This window comes from Musca autumnalis, unplaced genomic scaffold (genome assembly GCF_047663935.1).
Source record: "Musca autumnalis isolate F117 unplaced genomic scaffold, ASM4766393v1 scaffold_1, whole genome shotgun sequence".
NCBI classification, from domain to species: domain Eukaryota; kingdom Metazoa; phylum Arthropoda; class Insecta; order Diptera; family Muscidae; genus Musca; species Musca autumnalis.
This window is the reverse complement of record NW_027411644.1, coordinates 117567645-117591233: the sequence shown is the minus strand read 5'-3', so window position 1 is coordinate 117591233 and position 23589 is coordinate 117567645. Positions and strand designations below refer to the sequence as shown.

Below are 23589 nucleotides of genomic sequence, written 5' to 3'. Positions count from 1 at the left end.
CTTCTTTACAATTTTCTAACGTCTTTATTTCGTTTATAAAAAATCTACAATTAAAAACAATTTTAACATTTTACATAATACACATTTGCTACATACATATGTAAATACATATAGGGGGTTTAAAATAAATGCAATATATAAAAGTCACCCAAGTTTAAACAAAAAGGAAAAACAATAATAATAAAATAAATGCAATTTCAAATCTGGTACTTTAAAAGCCCCTGGTCAAAAATTTATTGCTCAGCTTCTTCTTCAAAAGTGATGACAGCAGCACCCTTGGCCACATTAGAACCTTCAGCACCACCAATTGATTTAATAACAGCATCCTTGGGAGCCTTAAGGATATGTTCCATTTTCATGGCAACCAAAACAGCCAAATTGTCACCTTTCTTAACCTTATCACCGGGTTTAACTAAAACTTTTTCTAAGACACCAGGCATGGGTGCAACTACCTTGGAGCCGGCATTACCCATTTGATCAACAGCGGTATTAAGGAATTTCGGTTGTACCAATTCAAATGACAATTTGCCATTATCCAAGAAGAGGGTAACTTCAGATTCATCAATATAGGCATTATAGGTGGAAATGTTGTCGGCAATGTTTGAACGAATCTTAAGGCGATCACCATCCATAATACGATCAGCTTTGACGGTATACCAGCTACCATTGTCGATTTGAATTTCAATAGTTTCACCATTGAATTTAACATTGACTTGATAGGTTTTGTCATTGGCCTTGAGTTGATATTTGCGTATGAGGTCATAGTTCAAACGTAAATTAGGCGAGGCAGCAAAAGGATCATTGTATCCCCGCCGGGGATAACAATCTTGGCGCGATGCGGGGGCTTGACGCCACAATCTGCTCATTCAATTTCTTTAGTGTTGAACTGGGGGGCTGTGGCTGACCAAAGGTTATCCACTCCTTGTCGAAGACCTACACAATACACTGAAATCCTACAGTGTATTTTTGGGGTGAGTGACATATATTTGGTTACTGATCTCCTACCAAAATAATTCGAGATCCCCTAACACCGGGGTGTTAAGCGACCACGTGCCTATCGGTGTTTAAGGTTTGCAGTCAGGGTACCGACTGTATTATAACGGAGCCTCGTTGATACCTGGGCACCTCAACGAGTAGCAGGCTTAGTTGTCAAGTTCCAATCATGGTAGTGGAGGGCTATGCCATGGTTGTACTCAGTTCCCCCATTTAAAAATCTTTCTATGGATGATAATAATAAATACAAAAACAAAACAACAAAAACCCAAACCCCTTTGATAACGACCCCTGCTATGACTACGGACACTGCTGCACCTAGTGCAATTAACCTAAATTCGGGCGGGGACGACTGTTCCACACCGACCCTGGACAGAGTTAGCGACTCAATAAACTCGCAGAGCAGGGAATTGCTCAACCTCCTGAGGGAAAGTGCGTCCCTTCATCTGAGTCGGGAAAGTTCTCCCATAAGCAACTGGGAGAACATCCCCCTGTCTGATGATGAGATGGATACTACGGTCATCCCATCTCAGAAGGACAAGGAGATGTCCCCCTCGGATGCTTCTGGGAGCTCAAAACCGGATGGGAAGGGAGTAACTCCGTCAGGGGATGTTACGTCGGTCGCGACCGATAGACCCACTCTTCCCAGGCAGGACGCCTTGGTGGATGAGGCTATGGATGAGGAGAATGGAAATTCTCTCATCTCCCCATCCATCAAGAGTAGTAAGGCCCGGGAGAGAAAGGATAAGCATGGCTACAAAAGAGCAGTTAACTACTGCTCTAGATTTGTAGACAAGACTCCAGGTGAGGTCTCCCCGGCGGAATTCCGGGAGATTAGGTTGAAGCTTCGCTTCTTGAGGCGCATCGAGAGGAAGTACCCTCATTTTGAGAAGCTTCCACTTCCAATCGACCGGATTCCGAGGCCGGATCCGGAGGTAGGCGCCAGCCCAACGACTGGCTTGACTTCCCCGGAACCAGCCACAGTGCAAAAACCAGTAGTGCCGGCCTGTTCGAACCCTTTGCGGACCCCTAATGTGTCTGCGGTAGGGGAAGACACCCGGACCATACTGGCCCCACCGACACGGTCCTCGAAGTCGGAGAAGCGAATTGGGAATTCACGGGAGGAGTTGCCACATCAGCCCACAGCTACTGTGACAACTCCTCCGGTGAATGCCACAAAAGCTGCTGGGGAAAACGTAGGCGGGAAATGTTCCAAGGCCGCTGATTTGCGGAAGCCTGTTAAACAGGCATCTGCGGTATCAGTGACGAGGAACAAATCCAGCACCTCGGGGAACAACAAAATTGGCCCGAAAGGGAATATCGGCTCTGCTGGAGGTCGGGCGATTGATGGGACTGACGGCCCTTCAACCTCAAAGCTGGCTAGCGGTCAGAAGACTACTTCTTCGCTACAATCATGTATGAAGAGAGTGAGGTCTTCTGAGGATCCGCATCCAGATGCTAAGAGGCTGGGTGGTCGCCAGTCCGATAATCGACCGGCCTCGTATGCAAAAATGGCAGCTCGACAGACGGTTAAGGAAGCTCAACCAGAGAGGGCCTGTAAAGGCAGCTCGGGCCAAAAACTTCCTAAACCTGCTGGTGAGAAGCCATATGAGCCACACAGGCCTGCAAGAATGACGGCCCCAGATGACCTTCTGGTGGCAATCATTGATAGAACTGACCCTGAAGGTAGGATCAGTGACGATCATTGGTTGCTGGTAGAGGGTCTTCTGAGGAATGTCATTACTTCCGATGATGTGGATGAAAGGAAGACCGGCTTTGGCAGGGCATCCGTATACAAGGGCGTCAAGGTTATCAACTGCAAGGATGAGGAATCGCGTGATTTCCTCACCCAAACAGTAAATAGCTCTGACGCTCTGTGGGACGGATGCAGGCTGGCTGCGATTCCCATCGCCGAGATCCCATCAAGAGTAGCGGCTACAACATGGGTGCCACCTCCTGCTTCGGATGTTGCACAGGTGTTGAAGCTGATCAGGAAGCAAAACAGGCCCATCCAGATCGACAGCTGGAAAATGGTGAAATCCTATCCAGAAGGCTGAGGCACGGTGATGAAGTTCACCATGGACAGTGCTAGTGCAGAGTTCATCAAGAATTGTAAGGGAGAGCTGGACTTCGGGTTGGGTTGGCTTCGGTTCCGCTTCTCGCAGCCCCAGTAAGGAGTTCGGGCAGCAGGGTCTTCGCGTGGTGCAGATCAATCTGCATCACTGCAAGGCGGCGGCTGCAGAGCTCCTTCTCTCCCTTACAAATTCGGTGATTGACATCGCTTTGGTCCAGGAACCCTATCTCTACAAAAATAGGGTTTCTGGACTAAACGATGGGCGATACTCTCTGTTCTATTCGTCGAACGGGGAGAAGGTAAGATCTTGTATTATAGTGAAGAAATGTTTAAATCCAATTCATCTCTATAATTACAGTGATGGCGACACGGCGGTAGTGAGGCTGGAAGTAGGCCCCGGAAGGGCCTAGCCTCGGTCTACATGCCGTACGAGGTACCTGACCCACCTAGTCGATTGGTGCGCAAGCTAGTGGATGAGATTTCGGGCACTTGTAATCTCATAATGGGCTGCGATGCAAATGCCCATCACTTCCACTGGGGCAGCAGTGACACTAATACGAGAGGTGAGTCCATATTCGATTTTATTTTAACTAATAATCTACGAGTGTGTAATAGGGGAAATACGGCCACCTTCCAGAATAGGGTAAGGGAGGAGGTAATAGACCTCACCCTTACAAATATGGAGGATACTTCCATAACGGACTGGAGAGTATCGGAGGAATGTTCCTTTTCGGACCATAGGACGATACACTTTCGAGTCCCGAGTGGAAGTAAACGGCAACAACCTCATAGGAATCCCAGGAGAACTAATTGGGAGAAATTCAACTCCATGGCCTCTTCAAGACTGTGTGAAATATCTGAACCTCACACAGAGAGGGAAGTGGACAGACGGGTTGAGGATCTCACAAATGTCCTCAGGGATTGCTATGAAAAGACATGCCCATTAACTTACCCAGGTAGGAGAACACAGCCCGCTTGGTGGAACAAAGATCTAGCTAACCTCAGGAAGGTTAGCAGGAGAGCATATAACAAAGCGAACAGGACCAAACTTAGTACGGATTGGGATCTGTATAAGAACAGTTTCAATAAGTACAAAAGTGAGGTCAGGAAAGCTAAGAGAAACTCCTGGATTAACTTTAGTGAGTCGATAGAGGTAGTAAACGAGGCGGCAAGATTTCGTAAGGTAATCTCAAAGGACCCCAAACCTATTGGGAGCATCAAACGAAATGATGGCACGTGGACGAACTCTGCTCTAGAGACTCTTGATCTACTGGCAGGGACTCATTTCCCGGGATGCAAGGACGCTGTTTCGTATCCGAGCTCGGAAACGAACAGAACCTATACACCCGATGAGAGGTTCTTCGTCAATAGGTTGATAAGTGAATCAAGGATCTCTTGGGCGATCAGCACTTTTCAGATGACAGATGGTGTCATTCCGGCGATGCTTCAGAACGCACCGCCGGTATTGATCACCATACTGAAGGTTATTTTTAGGGCTTGCTTATTGCTGTCGCACGTACCGGCACTGTGGAAAGAGGTAACAGTGACTTATATCCCCAAGGCTGGGAAGCCAAGCCACGCGTTGCCGAAGGACTACAGACCGATAAGTCTTTCCTCCTTTCTATTAAAAACCTTAGAAAGGCTGCTCGACTTGGAGATCAGATCGTACATAAATTGTGACCTTATAAGCAGATATCAGCATGCTTATATGAAGGGGAAATCGACGGAAACAGCGCTGCATGAGGTAGTGAGTTATATAGAGAAGAACATGGATAACTCGGATCACACATTGGCCGCTTTTCTTGACATAGAGGGAGCGTTCAATAATGTGAAGCTTGAATCCATTCATTCTTCTCTAGAGCTTCTGAGTGTCCCCTCTATCTTAATCAACTGGATTGACAGAATGTTGGAAAGCAGACTGATCAACTCCAGTATTGGAGAGAGTTCCGTAAGGAAGTCAGTCACTAGGGGCACCCCACAAGGTGGAGTCTTATCTCCATTGCTGTGGCTTCTAGTGGTGAATGGGATACTCAAGGAGTTTGATAGACTAGGGACTAAAGTTGTAGCATACGCTGACGACGTGGTCCTTCTAATCAGTGGAAAATTCTTGTCGACGCTGTCGGAACTGATGCAGGGTGCGCTGGTTAAGCTCTCTCGCTGGGCTCACCACAATGGTCTTGGGGTGAATCCTGCGAAGACTGAGCTGGTACTATTCACCAGAAAAAGAAATATTGCCGAATTTGTGCCGCCAACGCTGGATGGAGTGCGATTGGATCTCTCAACGGAGGCGAAATACCTGGGAGTGATCCTGGACCATCGGCTAAGATGGAATAGGAACACGGAGGAGCGCACCAAGAGGGGTTTAATCGCGCTTTATTCCTGCAAGAACTCCATAGGAAAGAGCTGGGGCCTCAGACCACATGTAATACATTGGCTGTATAGGACAGTGGTCAGTCCCATTCTGACCTACGGTTGTCTCGTTTGGTGGCATGCCCTAGGCAATAATTCCAATCTGTCCAAATTAGCTACTGTGCAAAGAGCTGCGTCAGTACTCGTTACTGGAGCAGCAAGAAGCACCCCTCAGGCTGCATTGAATGCCATACTGAACGTCCAACCTTTGGACATACTTGTACAGTATCGAGCTTCACGATCTGCCTTGAGGCTTAAAGAGCTAAATCTGTGGCGTGGTTCACATCTTGGACATGCTAGTGTTCTACAGCGGATTTGTAGCCAGAGTGGACTTAGAGCCAGGGGAGATGAGACTGACTACATCTCATCAAGCCTGGACTTTGACACAGCTGACGTACTAATCCCCGACAGGAGTGAGTGGACACGAGGCAGACCACTTCCCGACAGCCTGTCGATCTTCACCGATGGGTCGAAGATGGAGGAAGGCACGGGATCTGGCGTGTTCTGTGAAGAATTAGACATCAGGAACTCATATAAGCTTAATGACAACTGTAGTGTTTTTCAGGCAGAAGTTTTTGCGGTTTGAAGGCCTTGGAGTTAATAGTGGGAATGACGGACGGAGGCAGTCACTGTTTACGTGGACAGTCAGGCTGCCCTAAAAGCGTTAGGGTCATACAGTATTAAATCCAGGATTGTTCAAAGATGCAGGTCTCTCTTAAAAACATGTAACATAGTTGTTAGGTTTTGCTGGGTTCCAGGGCATTGCAATGTTGAGGGAAACGAGATAGTTGATGAACTGGCTAGAAGAGGATCCCAATCCTCGGACCTCACGGTAGAGGATAGTGTCAAGCCGCCTCTCTGCTTCTTCCTCGACAAACGCAGTAAGCTCTACGCAGAGGAAACCGTTAAAGTTTGGCAGGATGTGCCTGGTTGTAAGGTATCTAAGTCAATCTGGCCGGTTATCTCACGGCGTAGAACTTCGTCCCTCCTCTCGCTATGCAAATCAGAAATCAGAACCGCTGTGGGGGTAATAACCGGTCACTGCGGAATAAGATCCATGACTTGCAAGTGGGATGGCAATAACATTGAGTACTGTAGGTTATGTGAGGATGAGGAGGAAACGGAGACAATCGAGCACCTTCTATGCAGATGTCCTAGACTGATGGTCAAAAGACATAGACTATTTGGTGAACATGTGATTGAATCCCTTTCCTACTTCGCCTCTATTGACCCCACAGTGTTGGTGGTTTACTGCAAGAGCCTTAGGATGCTCTGGGGCAGGCCAACACAGACCTAAAACCATTAGTAACTAAATCGTAGTTAGCTACTAAACCATCTTCTCTCTTTAAATAACCTGACTTCTCCAATATAGTCACTAATCACTCTAATTATTCTTACTCTTCTCTCTTGTCATACCAACTTCCGCTTCCCTTCCTTTCCAACCTTTCCAACCTAATCACTTTCCTCCCACACAGCACATCACATCAACAGACATATATCATCATCCACAGGCATACAGCACCACACAACTCTATCCACAACAGGCACCTCATCACTTGTCCTCCACATCACAAATACCTTCACATACACTATCATCATCTAAATAGCCACGTATCATCATCTACAGATATATAACATATCTCCTTGTCATCACCTGAATGCACAAATCACCATATAGCCACCAGTTACACATCACCACCATCTAGAAGCACAGCACATCAACAGACTTATATCATCACCCACAGTCACACAGCACTACATAGCTCTATCCACAACAGGCACCACATCACTTGTCCTCCACACCACCATTATCTTCACATCAGTTACATATCATCACCATCTACAACTCAACCAACATCAACACACATAGCCATATCCAGCATCTATAATCAAATAGCCCAAACCACACATCAATACATCATCTTTCACCTCTACAACACGAATAATTTAATAGTTTGGATGATCACAATGGACCTCAAGGTCTCCGAGTGGAGTAGCTGTCAACATGGCAGCTGCGCATCCTGAACCTAACCTAAACCTTGGGAGGCTTGCAATTCATTGAATACCAATGAAAGGGCAGCCTTGCACAATTCATTATCGGAAATCTCCACAGGAGGGAACAAGGTGTTGAAATGTTGATCAATGAAACCGGTATGTACATTACCAGATTGGAATTCAGGATGAGAAGCCAAGTCGATGAGGAAGTTGATGTTAGTTTCGAGGCCAGTGATCTGAAAGTGGAGAACAAGAGGGAGGTAAGTAAGGATGAGGTAAGTATGAGACAAGTTATAAAAGAAAAGCACAGGATGAATTCGTGGAAAATGACTTCAAGGCGCCCTCTTACAGAAGAATACTATAAGGAATTTTTAATGGAAGGGTTGTTTTTACAGTGGAATACCACAATGGTGTTTTTATAGAAGAAGACCAAAAGTCGATTTTTTCTATAAGAAGTCCTGATCTTCCAGGAGACCAAAAAAATATATGATGGAGGTACAAAAAAATCGTCTTAAATAGTGAATAGATTTGGTATCGGCTTGGAAAAGCAAAAGGCTGGAAAAACCTTATTTACTTACATGATACTCCCTCAGGCGAGCAATTAAACTATTCAAAGCCTGAGATCGATTTTCACCCCATACAACCAATTTGGCAATCATGGGATCGTAGTGGACAGATACTTCATCACCTTCACGGACGCCGGTTTCAACACGAACCAAGTCGCTGGCTTGAGGTGTGGCCAAATAGCGAAGGGGACCAGCTCCGGGCAAGAAACCACCACGAGGATTTTCAGCATAAATACGAGCCTCAAAGGCGTGACCCTTGCGGGTGATTTGTTCCTGAGTCACTGGCAATGGTTCGCCGGCAGCAATGCGAATTTGCCATTCCACCAAATCGGTACCGGTAATCATTTCAGAAATGGGATGCTCAACTTGGAGACGGGTATTCATTTCCATGAAATGGAAACTAAGATCTTCCTTGTCCATGATAAATTCCACAGTACCAGCACCAACATAGCCGACAGCCTTGGCAGCCCTGACAGCAGCTTCACCCAATTCGCGTCGCAACTCTTCAGATAAACCGGGCTAAAAGAGAAAAAAAATTATGAAATAATTTTGGAAATTTTTGATTGACCTTAACTTACAGGTGGTGCCTCTTCAATGATCTTTCTCTGCACGGAACAATCTCTTTCCCACAAATACACAGCATTGCCATAATGATCGGCAAACACCTGGACCTCAACATGACGAGGTGAACGTACATAACGTTCCAACAAGACTGAGCTATCACCAAATGACTTTTGCGACTCGGTGCGAGCCGAATTTAAAGCATCCATAAACTCTTCTGGCTTCATGGTTGTAAGGTATCTAAGTCAATCTGGCCGGTTATCTCACGGCGTAGAACTTCGTCCCTCCTCTCGCTATGCAAATCAGAAATCAGAACCGCTGTGGGGGTAATAACCGGTCACTGCGGAATAAGATCCATGACTTGCAAGTGGGATGGCAATAACATTGAGTACTGTAGGTTATGTGAGGATGAGGAGGAAACGGAGACAATCGAGCACCTTCTATGCAGATGTCCTAGACTGATGGTCAAAAGACATAGACTATTTGGTGAACATGTGATTGAATCCCTTTCCTACTTCGCCTCTATTGACCCCACAGTGTTGGTGGTTTACTGCAAGAGCCTTAGGATGCTCTGGGGCAGGCCAACACAGACCTAAAACCATTAGTAACTAAATCGTAGTTAGCTACTAAACCATCTTCTCTCTTTAAATAACCTGACTTCTCCAATATAGTCACTAATCACTCTAATTATTCTTACTCTTCTCTCTTGTCATACCAACTTCCGCTTCCCTTCCTTTCCAACCTTTCCAACCTAATCACTTTCCTCCCACACAGCACATCACATCAACAGACATATATCATCATCCACAGGCATACAGCACCACACAACTCTATCCACAACAGGCACCTCATCACTTGTCCTCCACATCACAAATACCTTCACATACACTATCATCATCTAAATAGCCACGTATCATCATCTACAGATATATAACATATCTCCTTGTCATCACCTGAATGCACAAATCACCATATAGCCACCAGTTACACATCACCACCATCTAGAAGCACAGCACATCAACAGACTTATATCATCACCCACAGTCACACAGCACTACATAGCTCTATCCACAACAGGCACCACATCACTTGTCCTCCACACCACCATTATCTTCACATCAGTTACATATCATCACCATCTACAACTCAACCAACATCAACACACATAGCCATATCCAGCATCTATAATCAAATAGCCCAAACCACACATCAATACATCATCTTTCACCTCTACAACACGAATAATTTAATAGTTTGGATGATCACAATGGACCTCAAGGTCTCCGAGTGGAGTAGCTGTCAACATGGCAGCTGCGCATCCTGAACCTAACCTAAACCTTGGGAGGCTTGCAATTCATTGAATACCAATGAAAGGGCAGCCTTGCACAATTCATTATCGGAAATCTCCACAGGAGGGAACAAGGTGTTGAAATGTTGATCAATGAAACCGGTATGTACATTACCAGATTGGAATTCAGGATGAGAAGCCAAGTCGATGAGGAAGTTGATGTTAGTTTCGAGGCCAGTGATCTGAAAGTGGAGAACAAGAGGGAGGTAAGTAAGGATGAGGTAAGTATGAGACAAGTTATAAAAGAAAAGCACAGGATGAATTCGTGGAAAATGACTTCAAGGCGCCCTCTTACAGAAGAATACTATAAGGAATTTTTAATGGAAGGGTTGTTTTTACAGTGGAATACCACAATGGTGTTTTTATAGAAGAAGACCAAAAGTCGATTTTTTCTATAAGAAGTCCTGATCTTCCAGGAGACCAAAAAAATATATGATGGAGGTACAAAAAAATCGTCTTAAATAGTGAATAGATTTGGTATCGGCTTGGAAAAGCAAAAGGCTGGAAAAACCTTATTTACTTACATGATACTCCCTCAGGCGAGCAATTAAACTATTCAAAGCCTGAGATCGATTTTCACCCCATACAACCAATTTGGCAATCATGGGATCGTAGTGGACAGATACTTCATCACCTTCACGGACGCCGGTTTCAACACGAACCAAGTCGCTGGCTTGAGGTGTGGCCAAATAGCGAAGGGGACCAGCTCCGGGCAAGAAACCACCACGAGGATTTTCAGCATAAATACGAGCCTCAAAGGCGTGACCCTTGCGGGTGATTTGTTCCTGAGTCACTGGCAATGGTTCGCCGGCAGCAATGCGAATTTGCCATTCCACCAAATCGGTACCGGTAATCATTTCAGAAATGGGATGCTCAACTTGGAGACGGGTATTCATTTCCATGAAATGGAAACTAAGATCTTCCTTGTCCATGATAAATTCCACAGTACCAGCACCAACATAGCCGACAGCCTTGGCAGCCCTGACAGCAGCTTCACCCAATTCGCGTCGCAACTCTTCAGATAAACCGGGCTAAAAGAGAAAAAAAATTATGAAATAATTTTGGAAATTTTTGATTGACCTTAACTTACAGGTGGTGCCTCTTCAATGATCTTTCTCTGCACGGAACAATCTCTTTCCCACAAATACACAGCATTGCCATAATGATCGGCAAACACCTGGACCTCAACATGACGAGGTGAACGTACATAACGTTCCAACAAGACTGAGCTATCACCAAATGACTTTTGCGACTCGGTGCGAGCCGAATTTAAAGCATCCATAAACTCTTCTGGCTTCATGGCAATACGCATACCTTTACCACCACCACCGCGCACAGCCTTAATCATTAGGGGGAAACCAATCTTTTGGGCTTCTTTTTGCAAACGTTCATCCGACTGATCTTCACCATGATAACCATTAATAATGGGTACACCGGCAGCATCCATAATATGTTTACTCGTGCTCTTGATACCCATATCACGTATAGCAGAGCTGGGTGGTCCCATGAAGATAACACTTTCTTTCTGACACAGCTCAGCAAATTCCACAGATTCTGATAAGAAACCATAACCCGGGTGGATGGCTTGGCAACCAGCTTTCTTTGCAATTTCTATAATACGATCACCACGCAAATAGGATGAGGCCGAGGCGGCTTCACCCACCCTATATGCTTCATCAGCATATTGGGTATGTAGTGATTTCTCATCGGGATCAGAAATATAGTCCTCCTAAATTCCCTTCTGACAAAACATACTTACCAATAATACTATTTGAATTTTCTATGGACACCATACTATTCTCTCCGCTTATTTCATTGATGGCCTTTTCCACAGAAGCGACCATAACATCAACACCGTCAAGCTGGTCAAAATGCTGTAGATGCACCATGTCAGCCATGTTCCCGGAAAATATAAATACGCAACAAACGGTGTGCACAGCAGAAACAGCCACAAATACAAATGAACAATGTTACAGAAGACACTTTGATTCGCCAGTTAAAGAAGCCCATACATATACTATACTTTCTCCGTTGATACCTTAGGCAAATAATTGGCCTTTTGTTTGGGGGTACCATACAAAAGAATACCCTTAAAGCCAATACTTTGATGGGCACCGATCGGGCCCAAATCATTAGCACCTACAATTTGACACAAACGTCCATATTGGGTATTGTTAAGGCCAAGTCCTCCGAAGTCATTGGGCACTTGAATACTGATTGGTTTAGGGTTTCTTCATCAATCTGAGAATTTTCATCATTTCTTGCTGCATTATTAACTTCACGGAAAAATCTTTCAAATGGGTCTATTAAGCTTGCAGTTAACTCTTTTTCTTCTTCTGTAAGTACATCGGGGTAGAGAAAGACCTGAGTTGAAGCTAAATTGCCAACACAGTCAGGAAACATATGAGCCATACGAAAACTGGCAAAACCAGGATTGTGATACATCGCCTGTTGTAAACCATAATTGCTGTCAGCACTAGTCAACCAATTGGATGGTGGTAAATTAAAGTTTGTATTACATTCCAAACGATTAAATTTAACAGGTGCCTGAACTTGTGCAAATTTGACCACACCTTTGATAGTCTCTTGACAGTCTCTTCTCTTTGTAACGGACATATTGCATCTGCTGAAGAGTAAACGAAGAAGAAATTATGTATTATTTAAAGTTATTTTTATGTTTTTTTGCTTGCGTTTTGTAAGTAATGAAAAGCGATTAATGTGATTAGTATGATTAATGTATTTATATTACACAAAAACAAACAAATAAACAACCAAACAAATAAACAATAAATAATAAACCTTAAAAATGAAAAACAAAACCAATTAATGAAATTATATAAAAAAAAAGCAAATACAGATTCAATTTGTTTGACTAGAACATATACAATTGAATGAATAAACAAACAAACAAATAAACAATACATAAAAATCATAAAAATGACAATTAATATAAAATTCAACAAAATACAAATAAAACACAAAACATTAAAAATGAAAACCAAAACCAATTAATGAAATTATATAAAAACAAAAAGCAAATACAAATTCAATTTTTTTGACTTGAATGAATAAACAAACAAACAATTTATAAATTTTCTAAGCGATTTTCAGCTGTAAATGATTCATAATTTAATGTTTTATTTTTTTTTAGTACTATTTATATTTCTATTTGTTATTTTTAGCCTTATTTCATGTACTTTTTTTTATTTTCGTTGTAGTTAAAGTTTTGTCGTTCTAAACTTTTTTTTCCGTTTTTGTGATAGATTCTCTATCATGTACTTCTTTGCCAATGGCCCTCCTACAGTTAAGTATAGGTCCCGCATTAATGTCCGGTAGGGTATATTTAATACTTCGGAAACATCAGAAGGCGATTCCAGGCCATTGTTGCACAAAAATAGAGCAATTTTAAAATCTTCTTCGGTATATGGTTTTGATGAAGATGGAATTGAAGATAAATTGGAAATATTCTCATCATTCTCATCATCTTCATAATTAATTGATCTACAAAAAAAGGAAAAAAATATAGGCTGACTCATAAATGCAGTATTTACATTGCCAAAAATTTTTTGGTGTTATTTTGAAGAAATTTAAAGTTTAAAGTGAGAAGATTAAAGTTCAATTAAATTTTCACATTTATTCATTTTTAGCCTTTGTCTCCTTGTTCATATTGCCAAAGGAAAGAGTGCTTCTATAGACCCTTTCCAAAGGAAATGATGCTTCTATAGACCCTTCCCAAACGAAAGGGTGCTTCTATAGGGCCTCATTTCGATGAGGCAAATTTTTGGTCGTATCAAAGTGTAAATACCCTCTTTAGCCTAAAGGCTGAGGGTATAAAAATGTAATTAGGTGTACGACTTTCGCTTGGAGCCACTGTAGGTACACCCCATGTATCTACACAGAAAGATTAAAGGTATTTTTATAATTTTTTGCATTATGTTGACAAAAAATCTTCGATTATTGCAAAATTTCCTATTTTTCTTTTGGTGAATTGTTTACATAATAGATATTAGACAAATATATATTAGATATTATTCCAAATTCATGTGTTAGGATCAGATAACCAAACAAATGTTTTTGGTTTCTCGACAAATTTTTAATTAAGTACAGATAACTTATTTTTAATTGGTGAACTAGTTTTCAAAGTTCATTTGATAGATTAATTGTCAAATGAACTGCATGACAAATATCTTTTCAGTTCAAATTACCAACAAGCATAAAGCATAATGGAACTCCAAATTTTAAATAGTTTATTTTTGGGTCAGGAAGAGTTTTCCCCTGAACAAAAAAAATACTTAATAACTAAAGCACTTGGTGGTAGGGATGCCTACTTGGTGCATAAGCGATTTTTGGGCTCGGTGATCCCGCCATACCGCACCGTATTGAGTTGGTATCCCCAACAAGCAATGGGATTTGCTGTAAGTACCGCGAATGTATTAAGAAGATTTTTCGCGGGAAAAAGTATTAAACAAAAAAGTGCGTGCTCAGCTTCGATGCGTTACGTTTAAAAAGTGGTGAAACAAAAATAATGCAATATGCATTTTTACTCAATGGATTATTTTCTAATTGGACCATATTGATTGGTACCCAAGGTCCTCCGGTAAATAGGACAAGGTATACAGCTCACTCCCTCAACCAGATGCTTGGCATTATATATGATGCGGCCGAAAGTATTGGCGTGAACATACAATATAATGTGTGCGATTCGGAAGACCGCCACAAACGATTGTTTAGTCCATTAGAGTCAGGTATTGATATAATTTAATTTGTTTTGAAGTTAACCAAGTTAATAATAATAATAATAAAATTCTCAACAGGTATAAGGGGGGACCTTACCCTGCCAAGAGTTCCAGACAACTGGAGGAGGATCACACTGTGGGGCTTGGACGTACCACATCTGATTTGCCAAATATCCAGAGATCTTGTCCGTGGTAATATTAGAAATGTGAACTATCGCCGCGTAAGAAGGACACTACCGCGTCGAATGTCAATGGGTTTCCTTATTAGTAAATACTCCTTTGAAAAATTTAAGGTTAGCAATTTCAAGGCAGTTTATAATATGAGAGTTGTTGCAGCTTTAAGAAATGCAGAAATACCTGAAGGAGACTTAACCATTGAATTTGTAGAGGCCATGGTTTTTTTTTTGCAGAAGGAAGCTTTCAAAAATCCCATGGCAATGACTGTAACCTCGGGATGGCTCAACCCACATTGTCAAAGGTATTAAGTGAAGTTCTGGAGTTAATAGAGGAAAAACTGTGTAAAATTTGGATTGTTTCCAAATTAGCAGAAGAGGAAAAACGTCAAAATAAAAACTATTTTTATTCAAGAACATATGTATTTCCCGGGCGTTGTCGCGGACGGTTTATTTCGTTTCCTGCGAGTGGAGAATTCGTTGTCAATCTACACTTCATTTTGAGGTCTTTCATTTTCCACTTCAGCAGATTGTCCAATTTCACTGTTATTATCATCCCATGTCTCTTCAATTCCGTAGATTGCACCTGCAGGATTTGAAACCATATTAATTTGCAGTAAGTCTGCTACCGCTTGCTCCATTGACGACAAAGATATTAGCTGTAATGTTCTTCTTATTTTGAGACATTTTTTTCTTTAATTTGGATTTAAAATGAGACCACACTCTGTGCCATTCATCTGGTGTTCGGGTTGGTTGACCACAACTATTTAATTGCTCCGCAACATCCTTCCACACCTCATCAAAAGTGGCTTTAGTTTCGCCAAAAAGTCTGATTCCACGAGCTAAGTTTGGGTGGGCTTCCATTTTTTCAACCAGCATTTCAAATTGCTGTCTTGTAGTAATTTTCACCATTATAAGTACTGAAACCCCAAAAAAGTATATAATATTAAATAAACTCCCTAAAAATAAATGAAAATCTTACTTACGTTTCAATTTTTCGTTTTTATTCGTTAATAAAAATGTAGCAAATTAGCTGTCGCCGGAAAATGAATATTACGGCGACAAAATTTGACGGCGTCAGGCGAATATTGCCGTACGGAATCGAAAAATTGCATTTAGCAACGCGACACGACTCGCAATACGGAATCGACCCATAAAGTTCATAGCGCCCATAACATAAAAATCATCATGAAGACTGGCATTGAAAAGTAAATGGCTTATGTGGTAATGATAACACTGGTAAATGATTTCCCTTTAGCAATCTTCATGGTTTTGGCGCCAAAATACCTAAATTGTTTAATTACGACTGAATGTCAGAAATAAACGGAATGAAAATTATGACATCTTTGACAGCTTGGCATGTCGCCGTGGGCCGTTGCCAGATTGTAATTTTTTGGTTTTGGAAGTTTGAAAGTGTTAATATAATTCCGTTATTATTTGATTTCAATTACCTGCCATTGGTCCCACCGTGCACCGTTTAATACGTAGATTATTTCTGATTCCGATAAAACTTCTCTATTAAAATATCTTGTTCTGATATTCATATATTGGTCTGTTCCTTTACTTTTAAAACTGGTAACAGTGTAAATTGTATGCTTTTAAAAAGTGGTAAAAACTGGTAACCTCAGGCACGTAAAAGAACACGACTAATATTGGACACTTTCCAATAAAATGTTGTATGGTTTCTATATCATCAAGATTGCAGATTGAACAGAGGTTATAAGGTTCGGGTCTGTGGCAATTCAATCGAAGCACTAAAACATTATTACAAAGAATTCACATTTCTTATCTTTTCATTGTATCTGCCTTAGACTTTGGCCAAGTCCTAACGGCGTTTTGAACATAGTACAACCACCACTTATAGGGAAGTTTTGCATGCCGAAATACCATGAAAATTTGACAAACTAATGTGACTTTATGTGTACAAGCCGGTCATACTTACCGCAGGACCACAGATTCCCTCATCTATTGTAACTTGTTACTTTAGTAATTTTTCATAATTTTCCATGTCATTCGCAAATGCTGAGGCGTAAAATACATAAAAACATTACAAGGATTACAATTTTTTATTGATTTAATTTCAATACAAATTTCAATCTTAATTTAAGCGATTTCTAATTCTTTGGAAAGTTTTTTTATTAAATTATATTAAACCGAGGAGGAAGATAACACTCGAATTATACAAAAATAGATAGTTTACAATAAAAACGAAAACGTAAAGTAATGAGAAAAAAAATACAACTAAAAGTTAAATACAGAAAGTAGAAGAATAAAAACTAGATTATTAATTTACAAACCCTAAAATAATGAGTAATAATTTATACATTAATTTATACAAAAGAATAAAATATTAAAATAACACAGAAGGTGTTGGATGTTTTTAGTTTATGATTACATCTCAATACAATTAACAACTATTTTTTATTAACATAACGACATATCGCATATTTATCGTTTTAGATTATTTAGAGCCGACAATGTGGCATAACAAAAAAAAATCTAAAATTGTTGTTGTTTTTCTTATATATTCGTAAAGCTTAAAACATTAGAGATAACCAGGCAGCAATTAGACAAAACCCTCCACAAGTGGCCACTTGTATAAAGGTTCTGTCACCGGTTAAAGCCCTATAATACATGGGTCCACTGAACAATATTGTACCAGCTGCCATCAAAGATCCAGTCTAAAAATAAAAGAAAACAAATAGGAAAAATAATATTAAATATTATTTATGCTTAGATTTATTTTAAGTGACTAATATTGAACTAGAGCTTTTACTTCAAAGAAAACGTGGAGAATATCAAAAAATCCAATCACACAAATTCTAAATTAAACAAAAGCTTCGATTGAAACCCTTACCTAACCTGAAACATCTTCCCAATTTATAGTTGATAATAAAAATAAATAATTTAAATATGATAATAAGAAAATAAAACAAAACTAATAATGCATTTAATGTTGTAACAATATTCTAAAACATATAACAAAAAACGCAAAATGAAATATATTTTTTGTAATAAAAAATCCCCTTGCCTATTAAAACAAAACAAAGTAACAAATGGACAAACTTATCTCCATATAGTGGTTGTTATTAGCTATCGAATTGAAGCCAATTATTTACTAAATAAAACAATTACTAATATAAGCCACAAAAACAAAATATGTGTTCTATATATTGCAAAAATGTACATGGAACATTTTATTTTATTTAAATCAAAATTTCTCCTTTGAATTTAAGGGATTTTTTATATCGTATTTTTTTGCATTACACTGCATTTAAAAGTTTTTCAATATTTTTTAAGCCGAATATTCCAGAAATCGGGAGTAAATAACAAATATTTATTTTTCAAAAGTATTAGAATAATTAAAATTATGTCAACTATGATGAAACAAAAAAATAAAACAGATTCTAAACAAGAAATCACAAACCAATTCATTTAGTGATATAAGTAGTCATTTTTAGGGAGTAGCAAGTAGCTCAATGGAAAAAAATACTTTATTTTTGAACAAAAACAGAAATTGATAACATTATAGAAATAGTAAACGTTACCACAAAACACACAATAATTTATCCAAACGATTTTTGTACAATAATTTAAGGTAACTTACTATAGAAGAAAGGTTGCAAATCAATAGAATACCCATATCAAAATATAAAACAAAAAAATCAAGCACATATGTATGTACGCATTTTATTTATGTTTATAATGCTCCACTCTCAAATAAATTGATTGATATTCGTAAAAATGATTTTCGCCTTTTTTATATTATTCTACAGCAGTTGGCAATCCACTTGGTACTGGTTATAATAAAATAAAAATTCAAAAAATACTATTGGTATATCTTAGCGACTTTTCAAATAACTCTGATATTTGACCTTTAACGCCAAGACATTTGTTTTTATTAAAGGATGTGAAGGTATACTATTTCTATCTGACTTTTATTTATTTTATTTATAATTCATACATTGGAGTGCGAAAAGTCTTTCAGACCAAAAATTTGTATTGCCATTAAATTTTGTTTATCAAAAAAGATTTAAAGAATCAAATGAAAACAATTAAAAAATTGAGCTGGAAAAACGGGTCCCCAGCCAAAAAAAGATAGAAAGATAATCAAATAAACCCCCATGTTAATAATAACGCACTTCCTACGATAGAAAGTGTACTATGCACGCAGGTATAATATAATTTCGTCTAAAGGTATTAGGCGAAATGGCAGAACTACGCAAGTTATGTGGATGGTGATTCCAAACACTTGCTACTCTATGTCGTGATTTGTACCTCTATCAGGATAACGGCGTTAAAGACTAGTATAATATAGGGCAAGCCTGACTAATACAGGACTTTCCATATACCACTAGACTGTTTGTACGTACTCTGTAACCCTTAATGGTCTTTAATAGTCATGTTTTGGAAAATAACTTCAAAAACTAGAAATTTCTAGCCAAATTGCCTACAAAGGACACAAACTACGATTATGCCAAAATAAGTTAGGAACATCATTCTTTCTGTCGGAATCAATGGCAAAACTACTGAAAACGATAGGGAACCAATTATTTCACCATTCTGATTACTAAAATGGCATTAAAAGCCAACAATTTGGATATTATTAATCGATTATCGCGGTGCATCATTTTCAATGCTCAATTAAAAAAATCCCATTTTTTGTTTTCCGGTAAAATTTTAGTATAACGGTGTTGTATATGAAATATTTTTCTATGCCATCTTAAAGACAACTTTTCAGCCTACAAAATTAAATTTTGAATTGTCAAAAAATCTCAACTCGTTTCGAAGTTATCAACGATTACATTTTTTATTTCATGTTGCATCATTTTCAGTGACAGTCACTGTACATGCTGTCAGAGTCAAAAGAAAGTTAACACCTAACTTTTTACTTTAACCCCCAGTTTTTGTAACTTATTTTTGTTCGTTCGTCTATATTCGTAATAATTTAGACATTCATAGATCAGCCCCCAGATGACATACACATTTAATTTTTAGTATACCCGTTCCATATATGGTTAAGGATTCCTCATTTAAAAATCAGCGCTCTACATTTGCGCTAAAGCGAGTAAATCGATCTACAAAATTTGACAATTCGTGTGAGAAGAATAAAATTTTTTACAAAAACTGGGGGTAAATGTGATTATTTCACTGATATAAGTGTGTGCTACTCGTATAATTGTGGGTTATTTTGTTAAATCGTCATTTATTCTATAATTAAACTTTTGAAAGTCCTAATATTTATTGGATTTTAATTCAGCACTAAATACCTAAAAACATTCCCTTTATATTTTATATGTAGCACATCCTTATATCAGTGAAATAATGACATTTAAAGTAAAGTTAGGTGTTAACTTTCTTTTGACTCCGACTGTATGTGGTCAGCTTAACGAAAACTACAAGAGTTGAGCAAAACGATGCGAACAAAACCTTTAAACCAAAAAATAAGATTATGTTCACAACTTACCAAAACTGGACGTCGTGCCAACGGTACAGCCAAAAGAGCAAAAGAATGCAGGAAATGAAAACGATTGGCAGTTTCAAACACTGCCTTTGATTCCATTTGTTCTTTGGCATCTATAATTTTTACCAAATAATGTTTTCCGTATGCACCCATAATAACTGCAGTGGCTCCACTTAATCCAGCCAACCTGACAAAATGATAATTGCTACCAGCAATTTCCCATAGATTCAATGGTTTTGGCGGTGCTACGACATCTTGTATAGCTTGCTTTGGCTTTATTCCCTATTGTTAGGCAATGCAAGTTAGACATTTTTATAGAACTTTTAATAACACTACCAAACTTACCGATCCCTTAAGAACAGCTGAAGCCGAGTTAATTACGGCCTGACTAATGGGATTTCCAAGCGTTAAATAATTCAAAGTCTCGCCCCAAGACATTTTTCTAATTTGCAATTAATTTATCTCTCAAAAGAATTGTAGAACTATACGGTGAATTGAAGACAACAAACTAGGGATGCATACGTTAAAAGTCGAAACAATCGACTTTCTTCTCGCTTCAATTCATCAGAAAATAGGTGTGTACGATAACTTTCCCAGCAATAGGTCTCTACGATAACCAAAAATTTTGTAAAAAATTGTAAAAACTTTTACAAAATGCTGTTCGATAACAAACTTCTGAAGTAAAAGAGAGCGAATTTGGTGAGAATTGTGAGAGAATTTTGGAGACTTTTGTTACTGAGAAGTTACAAGTTTTTGCAAGCAAAATTTTCCTTGTAAGAATTTGCAAGTTTGAACAGCTGATTTAAATTCGAATGTTTTATTGCGGGCTTTGCAATTCTTGGCAAAAACATAAACAAACTTTTTTGGTATGTTCCAGTACTGCAAGAATCTACTATTTTTGGATATTTTTTTCGATAACATAAAGGAAAAAATGTTATCGTAGTAAAAAATAGTAGCTTTTTGCAGGTTCTGGAACAGAGCAATAGTTATTAACAGTGTGTTTTTGTAAAAATGCTTGCCTGTCACACGAACCGTTCGTACTAAAACGTATACGTTCAAAATTTGGTTCATGTCAAATTTTACGAACCATTCGTTTTTATCTAAAAGCTTTCGTCTATTTCATAAAAGCTTTTATATTTCAGGGTTTCCATGATACTTATTTTGTGAATTTTGCATAGGCATCTTCACGTAATATGTGTTACTTGATGGCAACCCCGATAAACAGATGACAAACAAAAAATAAGAAAAAATGTAATCAAATTTGTCCAAAAATAATTGTGATAATTCGAAGAAAGGGATGTACATACACGCGTGTGCTTCTATGGAAATAAATAAAATTGCATTCCCTTCCAGTTTTCGTGTGTTTTGTGCCATTTATTACTCAAATTATTTAATTTTCATTCAAAACGATGGGTCTTTTCCATTCGTTTATTTTTGACGTATTCGTTCGTCTGATTTTGTTACGAAAACCAAAAAAATTACGAAAACAAAAAGCTTTCATTTGTTTGTCACACGAATGCAAACGTCAACCGCAATGAAATCCAAATTGTGTCTTCGTTCATGAAATCGACGAACGAATGGGTAAAAACTTTTTACAAAAACACGCTGTAAAATAATTACAAGATAAAAAAAGAGAAGGGATAACTAAATAAATTATGGAATCCCCGGAGGTAAAACCAAAAAGACACTTAATATTGGTACATGGAATATCCGAAGTTTATATGAAGCAGGTAAACTAAACAATACAATAGCTGAAATGGACAGACTCAATGTGGACATACTAGGAGTGTGTGAAACTTGGTGGCCAAACTCTGGAGATTTTATATCTCAAAATGCCAAAATATACTTTTCAGGTAACTCGGATAGAAATCATCGGAATGGAGTTGGCATTATAGTGAAAGAACATATAGCCAAAAGTGTCATCGGATTCATTCCAAAATCTGACAGAACTATGATAATAAAAATATCAGCAAATCCAGTCAACGTTAATATTATTCAAGTCCATGCACCTACAGCAGACAAAAGTAATGACGAGATTGAAACCTTCTACACTGAAGTCGAAGAACTAATTAAAATAACAAAACCGCATGAAATAACCATAATCCAAGGCGATTTCAATGCAAAGGTAGGAAGCGATATAGTTGCAGGAGTAAAAGGAAGATATGGTCTAGGAGACAGAAATGAAAGAGGTGACAGACTCATCGAATCGAATTTAAAATGAAAATTACCAATACCCTGTTCACCCTACCGCCAAGAAGGTTATATACTTGGAAATCCCCCCAAGATAGAGTCGGCAATGTAATAAGAAATCAAATAGATTTCATACTTATAAACAGGCGACATTGCTCATCTGTAAGAAAGGTCACAACATACCCTAGCCCAGATGTACCATCTGATCACAATCTTCTGATGGCAAAAATCCACATAAAACTAGCACGTCAATCAAAGAAAACACGAAATCGAAAAATTGACATCGGAAAACTCGGAAATCCTATACAATAAGGTCTGGCGTTTCTTCTCAAGTCAACACAGAGTTAATCAATATCAACAGGAATGACGTGGAAAATATATGGAACAGTGTGAAGACCACAATCAATTCAATTGCACGTAACACGCTTGGAAACTACACAAAACCAAAAAGTAAAAGCTGGATGACTGAAGAGATACTTCAACTGATGGATGAGCGTAGAAAATACAAAAATAGAAACTACGAGATGTATTGGGAAATCAACAGGGAAATTCAAAGGGAAGTGCGTATAGCCAAAAACAACCATCTTAACAGTCAATGCCAAGAAATTGAACGACTGATGACACTGCACGACGACTTTCAGTTACACAAGAAAATGAAAGAAGCAGCCGGCATATACAGAAATAATAATTCATCAGTCCTTTACAATAACAATAATGAACCCGTTTTTGAAACCGCTGAGAAGAAAAACATCTGGAAAGAATATATTCAAAACTTATTCAATGATCCTACTAGATCTGATTATGACTACCGGATATCACAGCAAATGACAGGCGAGGCAATAACAAACAACGAAGTTGAAGATGCAATAAAATCCCTCCGAGAACGAAAAGCCACGGGTCCTGATGAAATACCTGCCGAGATACTAAAAATGATAAATGATAACAATATTGATCTGTTAACGAAACTATTTAACTATATTTATGACACCGGAAAATACCCAGAGGATTGGCTGAAGTCCACATTTATAACCATTGATCTGTTAACGAAACTATTTAACTATATTTATGACACCGGAAAAT

The 23589-nt window shown here is 39.0% G+C and overlaps 3 protein-coding genes and 1 long non-coding RNA gene across 4 annotated transcripts; 1 reads left to right on the top strand and 3 right to left on the bottom strand.

Moving 5' to 3' along the window:
- Nucleotides 1-7: 7 nt before the first annotated feature.
- On the bottom strand, nt 8-11844 carry LOC141399442 (methylcrotonoyl-CoA carboxylase subunit alpha, mitochondrial-like). The gene is made up of 5 exons (XM_073978228.1): nt 11737-11844; nt 11037-11675; nt 10471-10977; nt 9936-10128; nt 8-826 (listed from the first exon to the last, which is right to left on the bottom strand). The coding sequence occupies exons 1-5, from the start codon at nt 11842-11844 to the stop codon at nt 234-236; spliced, it is 2040 nt and encodes a 679-aa protein (XP_073834329.1). The 3' UTR covers nt 8-233.
- LOC141390560 (methylcrotonoyl-CoA carboxylase subunit alpha, mitochondrial-like) lies at nt 4995-8825 on the bottom strand. The gene is made up of 3 exons (XM_073963508.1): nt 8616-8825; nt 8050-8556; nt 4995-7707 (listed from the first exon to the last, which is right to left on the bottom strand). The coding sequence occupies exons 1-3, from the start codon at nt 8823-8825 to the stop codon at nt 7504-7506; spliced, it is 921 nt and encodes a 306-aa protein (XP_073819609.1). The 3' UTR covers nt 4995-7503.
- LOC141405502 (uncharacterized) lies at nt 11844-18603 on the top strand. The gene is made up of 2 exons (XR_012413211.1): nt 11844-14691; nt 14761-18603. It is a non-coding gene; the product is annotated as an uncharacterized lncRNA (long non-coding RNA).
- Nucleotides 16906-20850, bottom strand: LOC141405492 (transmembrane protein 256 homolog). Its single transcript, XM_073989888.1, has 3 exons — nt 20665-20850; nt 20323-20601; nt 16906-17536 (listed from the first exon to the last, which is right to left on the bottom strand). The coding sequence occupies exons 1-3, from the start codon at nt 20755-20757 to the stop codon at nt 17393-17395; spliced, it is 516 nt and encodes a 171-aa protein (XP_073845989.1). The 5' UTR covers nt 20758-20850; the 3' UTR covers nt 16906-17392.
- Nucleotides 20851-23589: the final 2739 nt, after the last annotated feature.